Below are 17,772 nucleotides of genomic sequence, written 5' to 3' on the forward strand. Positions count from 1 at the left end.
TTGAATCCGGGACAACGCGGAAACAAATCTAAAGCAGACGCCTGGACGGGATTTGAACCCAGGGCAACCACATGCAAACCCAACGCCCTAACGGTAACCACTGAACCACACAGGCCAACTCCCATTAAGCACTTGTAAATGGCTGCGTTAAGGAGGCTCAAACCAGTTTCAACACCTTGAAGAAAATAACTTTGTCATGATAAGAAGGATAGAAGTGATCAGTTAGAACTACAACATTCTATCACCAAGCATATATGTTATGGTACCATACTTGTCAAACAACAGTTCTTGCTTAACAATATGTTCCCAATATTGTGACATTGCATGTGACCATAGCATTAGGAGATCCATCCAAAAACTCCCATGCACGTTTTGTCTTTAAATGCTTATAAATCTCAGAAGCGAGCTTGGTGAACCACATTAAATTAGCGGGATAAATTCAAACTATCTACAGAGCTTTTATACATGTACGGCTTTCCAGTTCATGTTTACCTATTATATATTATTTGTTATGAAAAGATTGGTGTTTCATACGATATCATAACATTGTCGTTGCCTGAACAAGTGCTGTAAACTTACAGCAAGTCAAACCTTCACATAAGGCTAACCGTTCTCTTGAGGTTGTTGAAGCTCGATTGAACCACCTTTAATTTAGAGAAGAGAATTGACAGATTTGGAACGAAAAGCGCAAGTCTAGAGGCGGGTTAGACTGCCTGGTCAGTGGACGTACTCCTCTGCAAAAGTCAGTAAATGGTAGAGGCATTGAAATGCTGTTTCATGCATTCTCTTGGAGATCTCCCTCACAAAATAACTGACAGCGTACGCGACAATAGCTTTCAAGTATAAATTAGTTTGTCTCCTTTTCTTAAGTTGTGCATGTAGTAAATCGTTCAACTTCTTCAAATTAGCCAAATTATCGTGCGGTGTTAAGTTATTTTAACGTAGGTTTCCAATGTATGAAGAACTTGTGGTTAAGCTTTGCTGGCGGGAAGCACCAAAAAAAAAATCTTGTTAATTTAATTAGCCATTGCTCAATAGAAAACCTATTCCTTTTCCTCAGCCATTCTCGACATTCTATACTCTCTTCCTTTACTGAATTGCCATTTTGTACAACATTAATGAGTATGGTAATTTCTTTTGTGTGTGTGTTAAGGAAACAGAATAGCTCTGGCACAAGGTTCGTCCAACCCAGTGCAACAGTGTTACCACCACACTTAACTATGGCGTCAGGCTCATGGCAGCAATCTCAAGAACATGGCCCCAACAAAGTTCAAGTCACCATTTTGGCTTCTGAGTGGGGATCCAGTAAAGGCGGACTTTCCACAATCAACAGAGAGTTGGCCATACAGCTGGCCAAATTCCCAGAAGTCCAAATCACATACTTTTTACCAAAATGCTCTAAGGAGGATAGGAAAGTAGCTCTCAGCCATGGCATAAAGATTCTTGAGGCAACACCACGGCCTGGGTTTGAAGAAATGGATTGGCTTAGCTTTCCCCCAACACATTTGGAGATTGATGTAATTGTTGGTCATGGTGTGAAACTCGGTCGTCAAGCACAAGTTATTCGTGACCATCACAAATGCGTGTGGTTTCAAGTAGTACACACTGACCCAGAGGAAGTAGGCATCTTCAAATCTTACGAGAATCCAATCTCAAAGGGCGAGGAAAAACACGATGTTGAAGTAGAACTGTGCGAGATGGCTAATTTCGTTGTAGCAATCGGGCCCAAGCTGGCAGAGGCCTTTCGCAAATATCTCCGCTGTTGTCAAGATGTTTTTGACTTAACTCCTGGTATTTTTGAGGAATTTGTCAGTGTTCAACACGTTCGTGAAGACGGAAAATACTGTAGTGTCTTAGTGTTTGGGCGTGGAGACGCTGAAGACTTCACGTTAAAAGGATTTGATATTGCAGCAAAAGCTGTTGCGGCATTACCTGAAACTAGTCTAATGTTTGTTGGAGCACCCGATGGAAAACACGAGGATATTGCAAAACGATTGCTTGAGTTTGGTATTCCCGAAAAGCACCTTAGAGTGAGAGGCTATGTTAAAACCCGAGAAGCTTTGAAGCGATTATTCTGTGAGGCGGATCTTGTACTCATGCCCTCTCGTACAGAAGGCTTTGGTTTGACAGGCCTGGAGGCTCTGTCAGCTGGGCTACCTGTGATCGTCTGCAAGACCTCGGGATTTGGAGAAGCTCTGAGCAATGTACCTTCTGGTTCTTCATTTGTTATTGACTCTGAGGATCTCAATGCGTGGACAGCAGCTATCAAGGACATCTGGAAGAAAAACAGGCAGACAAGGCTTGATGAGGCTAAAATTTTGCGTGACTCCTATGGAACGAAATATAGCTGGTCTGAGCAGTGCAAAGATCTTGTTAAAAAGATGGTCAACTCATTTAATGGTATGACTTAGCAATGTATTTCAAACCCTTTATATAAAAATCGTTTCAAATCTAAATCTAGAACTTTGGTTAACCATCTTTCGATCGTGTAGACATTAACCGCGAATGGCAGCTTTATTAACTCAAAAATTGATGGAAAAGGCAGCTAAAAAGTAATTCACTAAGACAGAACCCTTACAACGCTAAGAAAAAAACCGGCTAAATACAGTCGAAGTCAGTGTCATATCTTGATAGTCAGCTCGAACTGAAAGTGTAATATTACATTTGTTTTTTTTAATCTGTGAGCGATTCATGTGTTGTGCGCCTTAATTTATTTCAACAGATGCTCCCTGCGACCCTCAGATGTCATCAGAAGCACAAGGCACATTCAAGAGAAAATCCCGTGAGGACCGAAAAGGTAAAATCGTCAGGACTCTGGCTGGAAAGACAATTATTGTAAAATGCCCATTTACTCACGTGAAAAGGTACCTTGGTTTCTTTGACTGGAAAAAAGATTATACGTTGTGTTCGCGTAGAAAGGAAGTTTCTTGACATCAACTTCTCAGTGCTTCCTTATTTGGCCTTTGTGACGTCATATGCCTATATATACGGTCTGTACACTTGAAGACACTGATAACCACTGATGGATATGGGGGCCACCATGAGCATTCCCTGAGTTTAAATTATGATAACCTTTCCAATATCCAAAAATATAATTATCGACCTTAGTATATGTCTTTGGATTATTTCTAGTGAGTATCTGAATCTTTCCTATGATCTTCTGTTTTTAAGGCCTGCTAAAACTGAAGTCTGCCTCCCACCCACAATCATGGACTAAACTCGTTGGGAAATGTGACACACCACTATAAAATGGTCATTCCCTCGTTTGACTGTGTGATAAAAGATTAACTTCTCCATCCTTTCCCCCTCCCCCTAATCTGCTGATAAGAGTTGTTGAGCCAGAACTAATGAGATTATGATTCAAATAAGCTCGTATTGTGTATGCCGTTTATCATTTATGCGAATGCCAACTTACTGTAAAGTCATGTATTGGTTTGTTGTATGTGATTGTTATAGATGTTTCTGCCAAGGAACAAACTCAGATCCTATTTACAAGCGAAAGCTTTCCGTCTGCTTCTGTGCCTTCTCTTCGAACAGAAGGTATTATCACTTACTGCAATTTGAGCATGTTGGATTGGGCAACCCTAAAATCTGGAATCCGGAATCTGGAATCACAGGTCATTGTTTTACCAATACAGAGAGTAAAAACTATCCTAAACATTCATAAAAGCTAACCTTAGGCCTAATTAGGCCTAAACAAACGTTTTTAGGCCTAAGGTTAGCTTTTATGAATGTTTAGGATAGTTTTTACTCTCTGTATTGGTAAAACAATGACCTGTGATTCCGGATTCCGGATTCCGGATTCCTGATTTTAGGGTTGCCCTGTTGGATTCAAAATAATTGACCCTATTTTTTCTTAACTCTGAGCGACTCACGTAATGTTCGCCATCATTTATTTCGACAGATGCTTCCTGCGAGCCTCAGATGCCATCAGAAGAACAAGGCAAATTAAAGAGAAAATCTGGTAAGGAATATTGAGGACTTTTACAAGTACATATCGGCTATTGCAAGGACAATTATCGAATAGAGCCTGTTTACTCATGTGATAGGGTGCCTTGGTTTCTTTAAATTAACTGAACAAAAGATGCTACTTTATGTTTCCGTTAAAAAGAAAAAGAGTTCTATTCCCGGGGGATTAATTTCTAGACATAACCGTGACTGCGCTTTCTTTATTTGGCCCTTCTGACGTCATATGTCTATACGATCTGTACACTTGAAGACACTGATCATAACCACTGATGGATGTGGGGGCCACCATCAGAATTCCCTGAATTCAAAGAATCAAATTACAGTTATTTGGTTCTGCTGTCTCACACTCTTCTGGAATAAAAGATGCTTCTTTGTGCTCTTGCAAATCCTCTTTTGCTTCAGGCTCATCCAGCAAGAGTTCATCTTCACTTCCTGAACACTCTGTGAAATTCAAAAAGGCAATACATTTATCTTATCATATCCACATGTAAAATATATCCAATAATAAATAAACCTGTACCATACTGCAGCGATAACGGCATGATCCAATTTGTACCGATAATAGCTTTCATTCAATTTCATTTACCGGTATTATGTGAGGAAATATGACATTAGCTGAATTCTCACCATACTCATTGTCTGCACCACTGAGGTCATCAATGTCAACTTTGTCTCAAAAACAAACAGTGAAATGGAGACTAGAATCAACTAGTGGATTAGCCAATCAGAGGATGTTCTTCCTTGAAGCTATGTTATTTAAAACTTTATGCAACGAATTTTGAAAGAACCACCTTCCACAAAACCTGGCACAGCAAGGTGCCAGTTATCATCACAAGATTAACTTTCCAACATCTCACACAAAATGACAGGGGTCACAGGTTTTCAACAGTGGTCATGGATGGTCATAACATGATTTGAAACTCCTTTCACTACCTTTCAAAACAACTTGTCCTTGGAAGTCATCATCTGAGCTTTCATCACTACTTCCACATAATTTCAGGGTTTAGGGTTTAGGGTTTACACACACAGGCAAAATGACACATTTATTATCAAGCTGGCGTGGAAGGCGCGACAGGCTTAATTAATGGCATTTGTGATATCACAGCAATTGTGGATTTGAAAACCAACATTCATTTCAAAGACTTTTTATGTGGTAAGTGTAGTGTTTCGGGTGAAAATCAATAGTTCCTTTACTTTTGTATAAAGATCTTATAAATCGATTAAAAGAGAATCCAAAAAAGGAACATTCCTATTTTTATCTAAGAACCGCTTATTTTGGGGCTGCTGAATGTTATTATTTATTTATTATTTTATTTAACATGTCCTTACAGTTTGAATAGTATTTCAATAAATCAGTCTGGACGTGACCAAGAAACTTATCAAAGGGCATTGTTTCCTGTGGTGTGCCCCGAAGTATTTGGGTTTATTTTCCAGTTAGAATACAGTTTAGTTGAACTTTTAAACATCAGAAAATAATGTTGACTCTCAGTTTACTAAAGCTTTATTGTGGGAAATCTGTGTTTAATGCAAAGAATCAATCAAGTCTTTCTGATACAACTTGGTTTTTCATCGTATTTGATCAAAATTCGGTTGAGTTTATGACGTCATCACTTGGCTAATTTGCATATTTACAAAAAAACTTAAATATTTCTGGAACAAAAAGAGATATCTGAAAATAGTAAACACAGGCAGCCGAAGCCTAGTGTAGGATCCATAGACTTTGTATGGGAGCTGTAAATGTAGAAATAAACTTCACTTATCTCAACGTACAGTTGTCCTCGTCTTTCCTGTGCAATCGGAGGGAAAACTGTGTCCGTTTTAGCCGGGTTTGTCTCTTTCGAATTTTTACGATGTCGTTAGTTGAAGTTGCGTGATTAGTTTTGAGCACTTTCACTCAATATATAACACACTGGTTCGAATATACATATTAAAGAACACTCAAAGCAAGTGTGGACAACACAATGGTCAGGGAAAAGGGGGAGAAAAGTGTTTTCATTCACTTCCGAATAGTCACGCGTCATGCAAGTTTGTCTAATGACATCACACATCAAAACACGCGCTTTCATTGGTTCTTGAAGGCACATGATAAGAGGCCTTTGTTCCCTTACCTTACTTACATTTTCTCTGGAGCACTCTAAGTTTTTTCTGCATACACAACAATCTCGCACCTCCGCTCTATAAGGCTGCCACCTCGTCAGCCTCGCGCCTTCACTTGGCTCACTCGTTGGCAATAAACTGGACTATTTGAGAACACATGCAAAACCCAGGTAAAATTAATTTGAATCATAACACTTAATTTCTGCAAAAGACAGTTTTCTGCTTCTCTTGTAACGTAAGAGCATGGACATACAGTACACAAAGCAAAACAAATCAGTTTTGATGCACAACTACTCCAGCATGCAACAGTGCCTTTGCTAAGTGTTTAAGAGAAAGCTGTCAAATGTAATAACCATGTACTAGAATAGTAGATCTTAATGCTAAGCAGGAATTTGTTGTCACTTTATTTTGCTCCAAATTTGTTTATAGCAAATTTGGAAGCTAATAGATGGTAAATTATTTTGCTTCGTTTTTAAATCTCAGGTGGAAAAGAAAGGAAACTTTGTTTGCCTGTCCCAGAAGACTGTTATGACATGCCCCCGAAACTCAGGGTCGAGCCACCAAAACTGAGTGATCTTTCTATTGCCAGTAAACCCTGGGAAAATGCTGATCTGCCGATTGATATTTTGTTACTGACAGTGGAGGATTGTGAGTTCTTGAGTTGTTTCTCATTTCTGGATAAACCCTTCAAAAGTTACAAGAAAGAAGTTGGTCTAATCTATTTTGGATGCATTGGTAATAATGGTGACCAAGAGAAGCTTAAAGTTGCATTAATGAAATGTGCTAAAGGTGCCGCAGTCCCAGGGGGATCAATAACCGCAGTAAAGAATCCTTTCACGGTCTTAAGCCCCAAGGCAGTGTTTTCAGTGGGAACTTGCAGCGGTTTAAGCTCAGATAAAGTCAAACTAGGAGATGTAGTTGTCTCTGCCAAGTTGACAACAGCAGCTGGATTCAAATCTCCTCTTAGTAGACATATGAGTGACCTTGTTAGAGATGCACCCAATGGATGGGTTGCTCCTTTGGAAAATCCAGCTGAATTGGAAGTTGAAGTACACTGTGATGGTGATATTTTGAGACAAACACAGGCAGCGAGGTGTGGATGTGCAGATCTTCAGTTACAATATTCAGAAGCAAATGCTGTTGAGACAGAAGGGGAAGGTAATACTTTTAACCATCCCTTAACTAATTTGTATTTAGACAAATCCAAGAAAAATCCTAAAATTTTTAAATAGTGTTATCTCTATCAGTTTTGATCAATGAAACTGATTGGTAGCTTTCCAAGGAAATATTAAGCTAAGCAATGTCTTTGCTGAACTTTTTCCATGAGGGAGAGGCATGTAAGAATCTGATTGGTAGCCAAGCTTATTTCAGTGCATTAATGAGACAGCTGCCATTGAAATGCATTATCTCTAAAATGAAAAAAGAAAGGAACTTTATTTAAGTGTCTAGTAGATTTAGCGCTGGAGCACTAATTGAGGACACCGTAAATTGAAATTAACAATTAACACAGCAAGTCAAATGTTGGTTTTTGAGGAGAGGGGAAACCGGAGTACCCGGAGAAAACCTCTCGGTGGAGAGTACAGAACCAACAAACTCAACCCACATATGACGCCGGGTCGAGGAATCGAACCTGGGCCACATTGGTGGGAGGCGAGTGCTCTCATCACTGCGCCATCACTGAACCTCTAGGTTCAAAATTTCATTTGACTTTGTACTGGTAATGAATACATAATACTGTGTAACTGTTGATAGAATATGGAAGAAATTGTCACTTTGCCTGAGGAACATTTGAATCCAAAAACTTGGCTGTTGTAACAAGTGAGGAGAATAGAATGGTTATGAAGTGTACGTTAATTGTTACAATTATCTTTTAAAAAATCACAGCCATATTTCCTCCGGTGAAATTAAAGCTTCTGTTTCAAGGATTGACTACGAGATATGAAACAACGGAATGTTGCTTGAAGACCTTTCCCTAAAATCACGAAGCTCTGATGTTAACTTCCTATCATCCTTAACTTCAGGTGTTTTCGCTGCAGCCTATGATGAAAAGATTGAGTGGGTGGTAGTAAAAGGTGTGGCACATTTTGTTAATCAAACCCAACTCTCAGGATGTGAGTGGAAGTCCTTTGCAAGTAACATGGCAGCCTCTGTTGTGGCAAAGATGCTCAATGACCCTGTTGTTTTCCAAGAATGGCCGCACTGTAACCAAGGTAAGCTTCATCATGAAAAATCTGGCTGTTTAATGCAGTTGTATGTTAAATAAGTAAATAATAATCTTCAGGGTAGTTTGACCGTCCACATGATTGTGTATTAGAGCAGTAATTCCCTATGGCAGGAGTTTTGCTATGTAGCAATGAATTTGTTTGTTTAAAGCAGGCTTTCATTGTTGAATCATTAGGCCTTAAAATTCTGCGTTTGTTAAAGGATTACGCCGTGAAGAGTACACGGGCAGGTTCAGAGTCATTACATGCGTTGGAATGTTCTTGAATTCGCACCTCCACATTTCTCATGGTCTCGCCGATGTAACTGTCACTGCAAGAATAGTCTCCTTTATAGACCACATTTGATCGATGAGTGTTTTTGTCGTTCAAATTGAAAAGGCTTTTGATCTGTTTAGTTTGCCAAAGGATGATGAAAATGTGATTGAAACCCGTGAATTTGTTCAATTTGGAAATGAAGGTTTTACTAAGTCTTTCATTTCTGCTACAGTAAGGGATCTTGATTATAATTTTGTTGCGCTCTTCGAAAAGGAAGCTTGGAATCCAAATATCATCTTCTGGTGGATCTTTCAGAAAACTGTTTACTGCGTGAGAAATAAAACCCTTAGGATATCCTGCACTTAAAAAGGCTGTTTCAATTGTTTTGAAGAAATGCGTTTCGCTCTGTAGAGGGCGCCAGTAATACAACGTCTTTTCCATTTAGTAGGGATTTCTGATTTCCAATGCGTTGGTAGTTTTCCTTGTTTCTTTTAGACTTTGCAGTTGAACTTATCAACATAAGTGAAAGAAGTGTCGAGGAAATGGTCAGGATTTTCTTCGACAGTAGAAACGATGTTAGGATGGTAACTGTTGAGGCGCTGAAGTAGATGATCAGGCTTGTCTTTTTTGTTTTTGGAGAAACAATCATCAACATACCGGTTGTAAAACGGTGGGTTAAAAGTCAGACAACGTCGGACCCAGTTTTGCCATGAAGATATTTGCGAGGACTGGAGATAAAGCTAGGTTTCCCATACTGCATCCGTCAATTTATTTGTAGCGTCTACTCTGCAATGTCACTAAAAACACAGTGTTCAGTTTCAAATTAAAAAAAAAACAGGTTTGACAAGTCGAAACTGGACTGACTCATTCATTTCTTTGGGCTGGCAGAGTAAGTCAGCTCGAATTGAACGCGTAATGATTTTTTCTCTCTTAACTCTGAGCGACTCGCGTATTGTTCGCTTGCAGTTATTTCGACAGATGCTTCCTACGAACCTCAGATGCCACCAGAAGTACAAGAAAAATTAAAGAGAAAATGTGGTGAGGCCCGAAAAGGTAAAATCATTAGGACTTTTACGAGTACATTGTGCTAGTCGGCTGTTGGAAGGACAGTTCTCGATTAGAGCCTATTTACTCACGTGATAAGGTGCCTTCGTTTCTTTGACTGAACAAAAGATGCAACGCTGTGTTTGCGGGAAAAAAAAGAGTTCAATTCCCGGAGGATTAGTTTGTAGACATTACCATGACAGCGCTATTTGGCCTTTCTGGCGACATGAGCCTATACGCTTGTGTACACTTGAAGACACTGATAACCGCAGAACTAGTGAGATACCGATTCAAATAAGACCGTATCGTGTGCGCCGTTTATGCGAATGCCAACCTTAAGTCATGTATGGTTTGTTATGTGATTTTGACAGATGAACAGCGTCAGGTCCTATTTACAAGCGAAAGCTCTCCATCTTCCCTGGCTTCTCATCGAACGAAAGGTATATGCAGCCTTAAGTAAGTGCGATAGAGGCAATTTGCATGTTGGAAATCGACACGGCGAAAAAAATCACATAATCTTAAAAATCAATATGTCCAAAATATTGCAGTAAAATGTGTTGCGCAAAAATGAGCAATTTTTACATATCAGCTTTTTTGCTCAGCCCAACGTGGTTTTAAAGTGGATTTATTACTTGATTATAATTGTCATTGCATTTCAATTTGAATATATTATTATTCTTGTAATATTGTGATGGCTTTATGTTAACTCGTGCTCGTTTTATTTCTTACCTCTAAGCACTGTGATACGCAAGCCTAACACTTATGCACGCTGGCAGAAAACATTTTGTGGGAATTTTTTGTATGAAAACAAACGTGGATAGGACAACAGGTTCATTTAGAAACTCTTCTTGTGTGTGTACCAGAAATGACTTGTAAAGCGGCGATACGTAGGAAAATCAGCCAAGAGGGCTTGCATACCGCTGACACCTCTAAATTAACTCACAGGATTAAATTTAGCTTGTGATAGTCATTTTCTGACCCGCCAGCTTTTCAGCAAATATATTTGCGTCAGTGCATTCTCGCAATTTCTTCACGAAACTTGACTCGCACACTTTATTCGTGTGAATAATCAATCTTAATGTGAAGACGGATTAGCTAGGAAATCGGTAGGCCAAGAATAGTCTACCAGAAGGAAGGGATGGATTTTCGCTTTAAGATTGGAAATCGTCTCTCACTCCTGAAAAAAGGAACAGCTAGTAACTCTGAGTCAATCAACTTCTAAATTGACCCTATTTTCTTGGTGTTTGTTTGTTTTGCAGCTAGTTCTTTATGTCAAAGTGATATCATAGAAGCCATAAGACAAATTTACCAAAAGTGTGAAGGGGTGGTTTGCCCAGTTCCTTGGTGTGAAGGGTTCAGCTTCCAACTAGAGAACATTTTCACCAGACTTAGGATAGTCGCAAAAGAAAAGACACGCGGAACGCTGACGAAAGAAATCACCAACATGACAGGTATTTTTACATCACACGAAGATTGCCAACATCCGCGAGTTGTCCTGATTGAGGGCGAACCCGGCATGGGAAAGACGACCTACTGTCAAAAGCTGGCATATGATTGGGCAACCAAACAAGACCGCGAATGGGACGAGTCTTTCCCAAGAGTAGAGGTGCTCTTGCTCCTCAGATGTCGTGAAATTGAATCTAGCATCTGGGAAGCTATTGACGATCAAATTCTGCCGGAAGAAATTGACACAGAATTGAAAGAAATGTTTTTCCGGTTCGTGCGGGAAAACCCTGCTAAAGTCCTGTTAGTGCTCGATGGGTTAGACGAGGCAGACCCTCAAAAATTGGCCGTGTACTTTAGTCTTCTTCAAAGAAAGATGCTTTCTGGTTGTCACATTGTTGTTACTTGTCGTCACGAAGCAGGAAGTAAAGTAAGGCCTTACTCGGACACACTGTTGGAGATTGTTGGATTTACGAAAAGGGATGCGGAGAGTTTTATAAGGAAGTATTTTCGACACGCAGAACAAATGGCAGAGAAGCTGATAAATGTACTGTGGCATCCGTATGATGATGACGATGAAGATGAGCATATTAAAAGGCCTTTAGAAGAACTAACAAAAAACCCTTTAAATACACTTCTCCTTTGTGTCCTTTTCGAAGATTTTGGCGGCATTCTACCAAACAACAGAACACAGCTGTACGTAGAGATTGTTCTCTTCGTTTTGAGACGATACGAAATGAAGAACCACTTACCAAGTAGTGGTAAAGACCTTCTAATAGTTTACAAGAAGGAACTGATGACCCTAGGAAGAATGGCGCAAGAATCTCTTTTTAAAGGAGAGGGGCATTTCGAAGACGTCGAAGGGAATTTCACGCAAAGTCTATTCATTAAATTTGGCTTTCTCTCGATCCAGGCTGGCGGTAGTAAGAGAATGCCTTGTTTCCGTTATAGCTTTTTTCACAAGAGTTTTCAAGAATTCTTTTCTGGTCTATATCTTGCGTTTTCCATCCTTGATGGAGCAATTGACGAGAAGTCAGTTCTGACTGACGAAAGATATTTTCGTGAACTAAATCAAGTTTTCATGTTCATGAGTGGAATCATATCCTCACAATCCGAGGAAACGGCAGTGTCGATTGTAAATAGCGTTGCCTCACTTGCAAACGTGAGAGGCCGCAGATTTCTGGATTACGAGAACTTGTACCTGAAGTTGGCTTTAGATGTCATTGGGGAATGTAAAACTTGCTCCGAAAACCTTTTTACTAAATTAGCTAATACCTTTGGCAAAAGTCTTGATTTGACGGAAATTCCAATATACTTGGGATCACGTACTCGGATTGCTGCCTTTTCCCAGGCCGTCGCAGTAAACACCTCCCTTACTACTTTGAATTTGTCTGAAAACTTCTTTGGTGCTGAGGCTGCTACTTCACTTTCCCAGGCCCTCGCAGTAAACACCTCCCTTACTACTTTGGATTTGTCCGGCAACTCCATTGGTGATGAGGGTGCTACTTCACTTTCCCAGGCCCTCGCAGTAAACACCTCCCTTACTACTTTGCGTTTGCCTACAAGCCTCATTGGTGCTGAGGGTGCTACTTCACTTTCCCAGGCCCTCGCAGTAAACACCTACGTTACTACTTTGGATTTGTCTCGCAACTCCATCGGTGATGAGGGTGCGTCATCACTTTCCCAGACCCTCGCAGTAAACACCTCCCTTACTACTTTGAATTTGTCTGGGAACTCCATTGGTGCTGAGGGTGCTACTTCACTTTCCCAGGCCCTCGCAGTAAACACCTCCCTTACTACTTTGGATTTGTCTGGGAACTCCATTGGTGCTGAGGGTGCTACTTCACTTTCCCAGGCCCTCGCAGTAAACACCTCCCTTACTACTTTGGATTTGTCTGGGAACTCCATTGGTGCTGAGGGTGCTTTTTCACTTTCCCAGTCCCTCGCAGTAAACACCTCCCTTACTAGTTTGGATTTGCCGGCAACTACATTGGTGATGAGGGTGCTGCTTCACTTTCCCAGGCCCTTTCAGTAAACAGCTCCCTTACTGCTTTGGATTTGTCTGGCAACTCCATTGGTGATGAGGTTGCTACTTCACTTTCCCAGTTCCTCGCAGTAAACACCTCCCTTACTACATTGAATTTGCATTACAACTCCATTGGTGCAGAGGGTGCTACTTTACTTTCCCAGGCCCTCGCAGTAAACACCTCCCTTACTACTTTGGATTTGTTATACAACCCCATTGGTGCTCCTCGCCTTAGTTTAGACTCTCGCATCAAATGTCTGTTTACATTGACGCCCACAGGATCATGACTTACAATATTAGGGACCTTAAGCAAGGACGACGGCTACGAGAACGTTGTCTAAAATTATTATATTATATTATTTCTCCTTATTGTAATACTCCAACTCGCTCGGTGCCAGTACACATTCCAAGCATAAAATTGGTGAGAACCGTGTGGATATTTAGCGAGAAAATTTCACGTCGTTGTCAAGATGTGAACGGCGAATAAGGGTGCGTTTTTTTGGGAAAATCGGAAAACGGATTCTTGAATCCAAAAACGGATTTTGCGGTTTTTTTGGCGAAATCCAAAACGGATCATGTATCCAAAGTATCCACACTCGAGGAGGATACTTTGGATTAAATCTAAATCCGGATTTTTGAGATTCATCACTTTAGCGTTTTTTCGGGAAAGGATTTGAAAAAAGTATGTTTGGCAAGCGGTTTTCCATGCAAAAATGATACACAACAGCTACCGTACGTGTGACAGTCTTTAGCGAAATGTTTTTTGCGCGCCATTTTTACCGTACGATCGAAGACATGAATAGTTCGAAAATAGGTAGGTTTCCTGCAAATTTCGCACCAGAAATTACACTAAACGTTTCTTGACAGCAATAATATCGTTAGCATCTTTCCTGCAGCTAAAAAGAAGCATGTTTTTCGTCACTTCTTTTAACCCTAACCGCTGATTTTTTGTTTTTAAAATTTGCACGCAACTCTCGGTTTGTTTGTTTGCGTTGTCATGGAAAATAATCCTTTTCGGACTTTGCGTTTTTTTGGCCCTGAAGAATCCATTGATCCGAGATCAGAAATCCATTTTTGGATTTTTCCCAAAAAAACCCACCCTAAATGCTCAAAATGTAAAAAGCATGTGCAGGGCGTGCAAAGCTATTGTTTTTGCCCACTAAATATGCAAATTTATGGCGTTCTCTTAGCCGTTGTCGTCGGCTTAAGGTCCCTATCAGGGAGCTTTAGCAACGACAACGGCGACGGCAACGAGAACGTCACAAATTTGCATATTCAGTGGGAAAAAACAAAAGCTTTGCACGCCCCGCACGTGCGTTTTTCATATTTTTCCATTTCTTTGCCGTCGTCAGCAAAGCAACAACGTGAAAAAACCATGTTTGAGGTGTTACGGAGAACGTCAGCACTTGGAGATAAATTTTCGTTTTTCTCCCCTAAATTTAGCGCCGCTCGTAACGGTTTCATTCCTGAAGGACCGCCACACCTTTGTCATATTAAAAAGCTTGGAATAGTCGCGAAGTGATCACAATGACTTGAATTTATGTTTTTACATGACGTTCTCGTTGCCGTTCCCGTCGTCGTTGCTAAAGCTCCCTATTGTCTTTTAGAGTTCACGGTGTTGTTGTTGAATTTGACGACTATCTCACTTCACCTCCTCACCCCTTGTTTGTTGGTAAATATGCACTGAAAGGTTAAAAGTCACTTTCTTGCTAGTGCATCACGAGAAATTAAGGGTTTACATACATAGAAATACACCCAGTTTGTCCCTTGAGATATGTTTCAGTTAAAGTGTTACTCTGATAAAAAATCGCAGTCGCGTCTTTTTTTCGTCGGATTTTGAAAGTGTGTTTGCTGAACACTTGACTGGCCAAATGTTTGGATTTTGCGGTCCGCCATTACTTACGTTGAAAACTGACCGATTGGACATTGGAGGGTTGGTCTAGGGGTAAGTGACGTCATTTACTCACTAGTTAAACGTTTCAGCGCGTAAATGCAGTTTATTATATATGCAAAACACGAGTTTAAAGTCTGAAAGCACGAAACTCCCCTTCTGGATATCAAGTCAGCTGTGACTTATGAGTCTTTGACGTCATTTTCTCCTCGATTCAGCTCTCACAAGATTTTAATGTTAGTAATGGCAGACCATTTAATACAAAAATTTCAGTTAAAATTTTGAAATCAAAGCTTAAAACTTGGGTCACTTAGTTTTAAGTTAACGTAGTTTTGAAATCCAAAGAAAAAGAAGGATCGATTTTTTGGTCATAGTACAGCTTTAAGGTATTTTACATAAAATAGAAAGGAAGATGTGATACTCAAGATGTCCGCATCGATGATAGACAGCAGGCGCGCAATCCGATGACTTTGATGAAATCAAGCCGGTCAAATGCTAAAAGCGCCAGTTTCGTTGCACCACATTCTTTGTCTCTTTTTCAAAATAGACCAAATCGGCTCACTCATTGTTTAGCCCAATTGAGATCCTTTCAGAATAAAAAAGTATTCATATTATTTAAATGTGAATGCTACATTACCATGTAAATGCATTATAAACCCCGAGAGATTTGAATGGAAGCTTTTCCGCTAGTGTATAAACGTAGTCTAAGAAATGTGTCTGTACAGGAATGCTCTTTGCAAGTTACTGTGATAATAACTAAATCAGTTCTGAATAAGTGTTTTTTGAACTACCTTTTTTGGTGAAATATGTGAGAGCAGGATAACAAATGAATTTTAGTAGAAATTATTTGGGCAAACGTTAGTTTCAGTTTGGTGCTCTCATTTATGTATCAGCAACACGTTCGTATTAAAAGAGATATAAGCACAAAACGATAGAAAGGAACGATAAAAGAGGTGAAATTTGACGTTTCAGAGTAGTCATGACTCCATTATGAAGGAAAAAATATCAAATAATGCAAATTACAGCATTTAAAGCGACAACAACAACACATTGATTAATTTTGTCAGGTCTCTTAGATACAAAGAGTGGTACGGCTTTTCAGATTCAGGTTCAGTAATCTGATTCTTGTAAAATAAATTTATGTAAGTGTTAATAGCAAATGAATTTTAGTGGTAACCATTTAAAACAAATGCTAGTTTCAATAGGCCATTCTCCAAATGTCAAATATTCAGCATGATAGTGAGGCAGTGAGGACAAAAAAGATCGAAACTATGGAATGAATGTGAAAAATAATTTCATATCATCTACTTTCCTTTGCCTTTGTCTTCTAAACCTCTCTTTCAAGCTTAAGTTTAATATATTGAAAAAGGCCTATTCAGTGCTTTAATTGATGCATCAATATCCATTCTTAGGTCTATTAAGCTGCAAAGATTGCTGCAGCTTTTCACATTCAGGTTCAACAAATCTGACAACATCCTTATAGAGTAATTTATTAAGGTGTTCGCTTAAATGGTGTTTTTATTGTGTATAAGCGATATCTATATATTCCTGCGTTTTCAAGGCGAAGCAAATAATCGTTTTTGGGTGTCCTTTTTATGCAATTTTTCAAAGATCTTATCAAGGAAATTTCTCGATTACTTTGCTTTGTGTAAATATGGTGTTTTGTTTACTAATTAAATCAATTTAACATGAGAGTTTGATCGGTGTATTCTACTTACCGGGAGCAGCCAGTTTTAGAGGGTCCTGATAATTATGCTCTTACCTGAGGATTACCATAGAAACTTCTTTCAACCCGAGTTCAAGGCTCATACCATCATTTTCCGTAAGGAACCAAAACGTTCATCCCCACGGTCAGGTTGTTAGGGCGAGGAGATTTTCTTAAGGACGAAAAAGAAAACGTTTTCTTATCTTCTTTTATTTCCTTTGTTAACCCTTTTATTCCCAAGATTGAAACGTTCATTCTCCTAACTAGTACTATAGCTTTCTTTGTTGAGTAGTCATGAGAATTTGGTGTTAAATCAAATTCTTAAGCTGATAATTCTCTTCTTTCTCAATACCTGTTTGACAGAGATTTTATTAAGATTATGAGGAGAATTCACATGCTGATTACTCCTGGGAGTCAAAGAGTGAGCCCTTACACCACTATCTACCCCTGGGCACCCGAGTACATGTCTCTTATCATAGACACCTTACCCCACTACTCTCCGAGTATCTTTATCGTATCTGAAATGAATGCATATTTTGAAGTGCGGGTTAAAGACGAAAGAGAGAAGTGATCCTCACACTTTTCTGGACAATTTAAGCAATTGTCTCTTATAGTAGACACCCTTACCCCACTATCTACCCCTTAGTCTCCAAGTATCTTTATCTTATCTGAAATGAATGCATATTTGAAGTGCGGGTTAAAGACGAAAGAGAGAAGTGATCCTCACACTTATCTGGACAATTTAAGCAATTGTCTCGTTCAAATGAGTGGCTGTAGTCATCAGTTGGTTGAGCACTCTACCGGCATCGTAGAGGTTATTTGTTCGGATCCCGTTGGAGCCACCTGAATTTTTCAGGTGTCAAAAAGAGGCAGTTGCTTAAATTGTCCAGATGAGTGCGACGACCACTACTTGTATTTTTTGTTTATCGCATCTCTTGGTAAATGGAAATCATTTACATGGTGGTTTCGAAAATTCCCTCTCAAGAACCTCTCCCTCACGTGCCTATACTTGGAAAAGCTAATCCGTTACATGTTACTTTGACGAGGAAAAAAGTACCCAGAGTTTCATGCCTTAAGATGTCTTCCTTTTCAAGACATAGTGATAAAATAGCAGCCGAAA

At 39.6% G+C, this 17,772-nt stretch overlaps 2 protein-coding genes across 2 annotated transcripts in view; both read left to right on the forward strand.

The window, feature by feature from the left end:
• Nucleotides 1-17,772, forward strand: part of LOC138051578 (nucleotide-binding oligomerization domain-containing protein 2-like) — a 64,068-nt gene that overhangs the window by 11,540 nt on the left and 34,756 nt on the right. Inside the window, exons 3-7 of the mRNA XM_068897808.1 lie at nt 1,154-2,400; nt 3,905-3,964; nt 6,550-7,224; nt 8,088-8,276; nt 9,510-9,596. Coding sequence (XP_068753909.1) covers nt 1,221-2,400; nt 3,905-3,964; nt 6,550-7,224; nt 8,088-8,276; nt 9,510-9,596 — 2,191 coding nt within the window. The 5' untranslated portion in view covers nt 1,154-1,220. The remainder of the gene's footprint in view (nt 1-1,153; nt 2,401-3,904; nt 3,965-6,549; nt 7,225-8,087; nt 8,277-9,509; nt 9,597-17,772) is intronic.
• On the forward strand, nt 8,891-13,343 carry LOC138050904 (nucleotide-binding oligomerization domain-containing protein 2-like). Its single transcript, XM_068897158.1, has 3 exons — nt 8,891-10,027; nt 10,847-12,726; nt 12,999-13,343. The coding sequence occupies exons 1-3, from the start codon at nt 9,934-9,936 to the stop codon at nt 13,341-13,343; spliced, it is 2,319 nt and encodes a 772-aa protein (XP_068753259.1). The 5' UTR covers nt 8,891-9,933.

This window comes from Montipora capricornis, chromosome 6 (assembly GCF_036669925.1).
Source record: "Montipora capricornis isolate CH-2021 chromosome 6, ASM3666992v2, whole genome shotgun sequence".
Taxonomy (NCBI): domain Eukaryota; kingdom Metazoa; phylum Cnidaria; class Anthozoa; order Scleractinia; family Acroporidae; genus Montipora; species Montipora capricornis.